Source organism: Callorhinus ursinus, unplaced genomic scaffold (genome assembly GCF_003265705.2).
Source record: "Callorhinus ursinus isolate GAN/ISIS: 27379988/994484 unplaced genomic scaffold, GSC_fseal_2.0 scaffold81, whole genome shotgun sequence".
Lineage (NCBI taxonomy): Eukaryota > Metazoa > Chordata > Mammalia > Carnivora > Otariidae > Callorhinus > Callorhinus ursinus.
The window spans coordinates 161,227-167,867 of NW_027397143.1; the positions used below are offsets into that span (position 1 = coordinate 161,227).

The 6,641-nt window shown below is 38.8% G+C and overlaps 1 protein-coding gene across 1 annotated transcript; it reads right to left on the reverse strand.

Moving 5' to 3' along the window:
* Positions 1–1,622: 1,622 nt before the first annotated feature.
* Positions 1,623–2,546, reverse strand: OR13G1 (olfactory receptor family 13 subfamily G member 1). The gene has a single exon (XM_025862659.1). It carries the CDS (start codon positions 2,544–2,546, stop codon positions 1,623–1,625), a length of 924 nt encoding a protein of 307 aa, XP_025718444.1.
* Between the last annotated feature and the right edge of the window lie 4,095 nt (positions 2,547–6,641).

Sequence of the window (6,641 nt, forward strand, 5' to 3'; positions counted from 1 at the left end):
TTCCTTTTTAAAATTTTCCAGTTAAAATAAAAATTCAGAACGAAAATACATTTGAATGTTTCAAATGACTGTCTAACTTTTTTCCAAAACATGCTTATCACCACCTAATTTCATAAAAAGGAACACTCTCAAGCAATTGTTTTATATTTGTCTTTCTAAAGGAATTAATTTGTGTATTTGGCTTACATGTGGCTCTCTTTAATAAGGAAGATAAAATAATGAACACAGTCATCTATGAGCTTAATTTTAAAGAAATGAGAAAGAAAGAAAGAGAAAAAAAAACAGCCTCTGACTAATGTATACCCAGCTTGTCTAGCTAAACAGGTAGGCCATGATGTCCTGTTAATTATCATGAAACACACAGACACACACAGAACATCAGCATCAGAAAATGTCACTATGATAGAGCAAGATAGAAACAAGTCCACTGCATTGACATATCTGAGCACAGATGAAAATAAAAATGCGGTCCAAACCTCAGAAATGATAGGTATCTTCTTCTTCTTCTAGTTAATATGATCTATTGCTACTTATTTACCAGTCACAGCTTAATAATGTTTATTCTATACGCCTTCTAAATAAATTTCTCTCATTTTCTGACCCAATCTAGAGAAAATCATATTTGTGTGATTTTTCATCAAGTACCCCCCAAAAATCCCAAATAAGTCCTTTCCAGCATCCTCTTTCTAACCCATGATGTTCTGTCTCCTTATGCAATAAATCCAGCTTGCTCACTTACACGTTAGCTCAAAATGGCCTTCAACTAGAAGGCATTAGAGGAATCTTTCTGTTCTTGTTTGTTAGGTATTAATTTATTTAGAATTCCTCATTACAGGCTATATAAAAATGCCAACAATAATATATGGTTATTGTTTTCATGAAGTAAATTCTAAAACAGGCAACAGTGACATCAACTAGATTGTTTCAGGAAGATTACAATGACAAAATATTTTTAAAATATTTTAAAATATTGCAGTGGAACACTAATTATAACTGATTTCAAGGGAATATTGTACTGCTTGCATCACAAATAAGTCTCAAAGTAATGCAATGTATTTTCTTGTTACAGAAATTAGAGACATGATTTGATTCACAGACTGATTAATTTTATAATATTAGAAGTAATATTTCTTAGTGAATATATTAATATATTTAATGTTTATGTGTGCTTACAGGCAAATGTTTATGTATATGCATATATAAGAAAGAGAAAAATGTATATATTTTTAGAAAGATGTATATATCATGATATTTATGTGAGGTGGTATATATATTACATTACAGACATTGTTAAAATTAAAAATATAAAATTGTGGAGACAATGAGAAAGCTGGGGAATAAGAATGAAAAAATATTTACTGTGATTAGTTGTGAAAGTTTTCATGAAAGTATTTTAAAAATATGTGAACTGATAATTATAAATCAGTAGTGAAATGGTAAGAAAGTAAGTACATTTTAGAAATCAGGAGCTAAGACGGTGATTCATAGTGGAATGAAACATTGCTGCTCTTAAGAAGGAATATGGAAATTTGGGAAGGAAATATCTATAAATGATCAGTAAAATCTGAGATGTTTTAAGAGATGATTCTGGAGTACAGAGCTGACAATCCCTTTTGAAAACACTAAGGTTTCAGAAATGTGAAGACTTTCTGAATCCCTGTCTGCATCTCCTTGTTTCGGAAACTATACACAACCGGGTTTAATATTGGGGTCACAAGAGTATAGAGTGCAGCTATCACCTTGTCCCTTTCAAATGAGTAGCTGGAAGCAGGGCGGATATAGGTGTAGATTACAGGGGAGTAGTAAAGGGACACGACTATGAGGTGGGATGAGCATGTTGAGAAAGCCTTCCTCTTGCCTTCTGCTGTGTGGATGCGGAGAATGGCAGCAATGATAAAACCATAGGAGATGCAGGTGAGTGTGAAGTCACCTATGCCCAGGGTAATATCAGCAACATATACCATCACCTCATTGATTCTAACAGGGCTGCAGGACAAGGACAGCAGTGGAGGTATCTCACAGAAGAAATGGTCAATGGTGTTTGGCCCACAGAAGGTCAGCCTCAGGATGAGACCAGTGTGAACCCAGGAATTGGTTACTGCAATCACCATGGTAATGCTAAGCAAGGCTAAACACATATGGTCGTTCATAATAGTCCTGTAGCGAAGAGGGAAACAGATGGCCACATAGCGGTCATAGGCCATTGTGGTGAAGAGAACCATCTCAGCCCCCAGGGACCACGTGAAGAAGAAGAGCTGGGACATGCAGCTTCCATAGGAAATACTCCTTCCTGATGTTAGCATAGTCCCCAGCATCTTTGGTATAATGCTTGTTGTGCAGATGATGTCCACAATAGCCAGTGCCAGAAGGAAAACATACATGGGTGTATGCAAGGTGGAGTTATAGATTATGGCAATGACAATCAGTGCATTGCCAAGAAAGGCCACAAGGTACATGAAAAGAAAGACAATGAAGAGAATTCTCTGCAGTTCTGGCTTTTGGGTGAGGCCCAGAATCATAAACTCAGTTACGATGCTGTTATTCATCCTGCTTTGATGACAGACATTGCAGAGCATGAGCAACTGGGAATTAAAATGATCTGGATGTTTTATTAGGAGATGTGTATGTGTGTGTGTATGAATTTAGTGATTTGTGTGTTGGTGTGATACAACTTTGTAGCAAAAATTCCCTTTTGGTGGAGTTCTGTCTTCCAGGCAATATCCTCTATTCTCCAGATGGATATAATTTTCTGATGCATGTTCTTAAATTAATGACTCTACTAAACTGAAGTCACTGGTTGAGAAGAAAAAGATAAGAAAAATAAATATATTCAAGTATTTCAATATTACCATTTTGAGTTAAATCTTATTTGAGCATAATTCACATGCATATGAAATAGAATACAGAAAATACATATCTCCCTAGTTGTTAAGTATATGCTATCTTTCTTGAAACATGTGTGAGCGGAAATATCTAGAACAAAAGAAGCTGGTAGGGCTAATAATAGTGGGAAGACTTCAGGGGAAAAATGTCCAACAGAATATCCTGAGGCTGGATATTCAGGGACAATTGAATAATTCATTAGTCTCTAAAAACTAAACAATTTAATCAATTCTTTGCCTGATATTTTCTCTTCAGTTACAGAAGTAATTTTCAAAATTGCATGAACTAATTTGTTGTGCTGTCATACAATGGTAAGAAGATTGGACATAAAAAAGAGAAGATCTAGGGGGCGGAGAAAGATGGCGGAGGAGTAGGAGACCTGGATTTTGTATGGTCTCAGGAATTCAGCTGAATAGGGATCAAACCATTCTGAACACCTACGAACTCAACAGGAGATCAAAGAGGAGAGTAGCAACAACTCTCTGAACAGAGAAGCGACCACTCACTGGAAGGGAGGACTTGCAGAGAAGTGAATCCGAGGCGATATTTGGGAGGATAGACGGCGGGGAAGGGGGTCTACATCGGCCGCTTCAGGCAAATGATAGAGCCGCGGAGCACAAAATCGGACCTTTTAGAAGTCGGCTCCGCTTACTCCAGTGGCTAAGCGGGGGTGGAACCCTTGTGGGACAGTGTAGTATCAGGAACCTCAGGGTCACAGAAAGACCAGGGGTGCCTGAGGGCAGCAGAGCTCCCAGGTATCGGAGCAGGGAAGCTGACTGCAGAGACAGAGCCGAGGAGCGGGCTCTCAGATCGGGGTTGCCATAGACTGTGATCCACGGCCCAGTCGGGCCCCTGCTCCTCCAGCAGGGACCCAACAAGTGGCAGAGCCGGGGAGACTCCCCTTCCTCCCCCGGGAGGAGTGGTGCGGAGCTCACCGCAGGGATCTACTGGGTTTGGAGACTCCACACGGGGTCGGGAGCCAGAGATAGAAACTCTTGGTCACAGGCCAGGTGAGCAGCAGTGCGGGCGGAGACCAGGGAGATGGGAGTGACTGCTTTTCTCTGGGGGTGCACTGAGGAGCGGGGCCCCGAGTTCTCAGCTCCTCCAAGTGGAGAGTGGGAGGCCACCATTTTCACCCTGGTCCTCCAAAGCTGTACCCAGAGCTTGCAGGGAACAAAAGCTCCTGAGAGCAAACCCGAGCAACTTGCTTAGCCGGGACCGACAAGGGCGGGGCAATTCAGCCAAAGATATTTGGGAACCACGGCAACAGGCCCCTCCCCCAGAAGATCAGCACGAACAGCCAGCAAGCCAAGACCAATTTTACCGATCAACGAGAACGGGAGAACTCTAGCGCTAGGGGAATACTGCACATAAAATTCACGGCTTTTTTTTTTTACCATTATTTATTAGTTCATCAAAGTTAATTTTTTAAACCTTTTTTTTTAATTTTTCTTTTTCCCTTTTTCAACCAACATCTTATCAATCTTTTTTTTAAAAAAACATTTTTTATTTTTCATTTTTAGAGACATATTTTATCCCTTCATACTAGTTACTCTTATTTTTGGCATATATGTATAAGTTGTTCTCTCTTTAAAATTTTGAGATACAGTTTCTTCTAACAGATCAAAATATACCCTAAATCACTAGTGTATGGCTTTGTTATAGTCTCCTGCCTGATCACAGTCTCTCCCTTTTTTTCTTTCTTTCTTTTTTTAAATCTTCTTTCTTTTTTCAAACAACTTCTTATCTTATCGATTCTTTTTAAAATCTTTTAAATTTTCATCTTTACAATCATCTTCCATCCCTTTCTTGTATCAACCTTTATTTTGTACATATATGTCTTTCTTCCTTTAAAATTTTAGGAGGCACTTTTTTCTAACAGACAAAAATACGCCCAAAATCTAGTGTGTGGCACTGATCTATGCACTAGCCTGATCATATTTGATCATATTCTGCTTTTTTTGTATTGTTCTGATTTTGTTTTTATCTTTTTCTTTTTTTTCCCTCTTTTTTCCTTCCCTTCCTTTTCCCCTGGTTTCAGGTCTTTTCTGATTTGTATAGAGTATATTTGCTGGGGACGTTGTTAACATGTTAGCATTTTGTTCTCTCATTCATCTAGTCTCCTCTGGACAAAATGACAAGACAAAAAAAATCACCTCAGCAAAAAGAACAAGAGGTAGTACCGTCAGACAGGGACCTACTCAATACGGACATTAGTACGATGTCGGACCTAGAGTTCAGAATCATGACTTTAAAGATACCAGCTGAGCTTGATAAAAGCGTGGAAGTTATTAGAGAAACCCTTTCTGGAGAAATAAAAGAACTAAAATCTAACCAAGTCGAAACCAAAAAGGCTATTAATGAGCTGCAATCACAAATGGGGGCACTAACTGCTAGGAAAAATGAGGCAGAAGAGAGAATCAGTGATATTGAAGACCAAATGATGGAAAATAAAGACGCTGAGAAAAGAGAGAGAAACAACTACAACATCACGAGGGCAGAATTCGAGAGATAAGCGATATGATAAGACGAAACAACATTAGAATAATTGGGATCCCAGAAGAAGAAGAAAGAGAGAGAGGGGCAGAAGGTATATTGCAGCAAATAATAGCAGAGAACTTCCCTAATGTGAGGAAGGAAACAGGCATCAAAACCCAGGAGGCACAGAGAAACCCTCTCAAAACCAATAATAATAGGTAAACACCCTGACATCTACTAGTAAAACTTACGAATCTCAGAAACAAAGAGAAAATCCTGAAAGCAGCTCGGGAAAAGAGATAGGTAACCTACAATGGTAGAAATATTAGATTGGCAACAGACCTATCCACAGAAACCTGGCAGGCCAGAAAGGACTGGCAAGATATCTTCAGAGCACTAAACGAGAAAAATAGGCAGCCAAGATTACTATATCCAGCTAGGCTGTTACTGAATATTGAAAGAGAGATGAAAAGCATCCAGGACAAACAAAAACTAAAGGAATTTGCAAAAACGAAACCAGCCCTCCAAGAAATATTGAAAGGGGTCCACGAAGCAAAGAGAGAGCCTAAAAGCAGCATAGATCAGAAAGGAACACAGACAATATACAGTAACAATCACCTTACAGGCAATACAATGGCACTAAATTCATACCTTTCAATAGTTACCCTGAATGTAAATGAGCTCAATGCCCCAATCAAAAGACACAGGCCATCAGATTGGATTAAAAAACAGGACCCATCAATATGCTGTCTGCAAGAGACTCATTTTAGACGCAAAGACACCCCCAGATTGAAAGTGAGGGGGTGGAAAACCATTTACCATGCTAATGGACACCAAAAGAAAGCTGGGGTGGCAATCCTTATATCAGACAAATTAGATTTTAAAACAAAGACTGTAATAAGACATGAAGAAGGACACTATATCCTACTTAAAAGATCTATCCAAAAAGAAGATCTAACAATTGTAAATATCTATGCCCCTAACATGGGAGCATCCAATTATATAAGGCAATTAATAACAAAAGCAAAGAAACACATTGACAAAAATACAATAATAGTGGGGGACTTTAACACCCCCCTGACTGAAATGGACAGATCATCTAAGCAAAAGATCAACAAGGAAATAAAGACTTTAAATGACACACTGGACCAAATGGACTTCACAGACATATTCAGAACATTCTGTCCCAAAGCAACGGAATACACATTTTTCTCTAGTGCCCATGGAGCATTCTCCAGAACTGATCACATCCTAGGTCACAAATCAGGTCTCAACCGGTA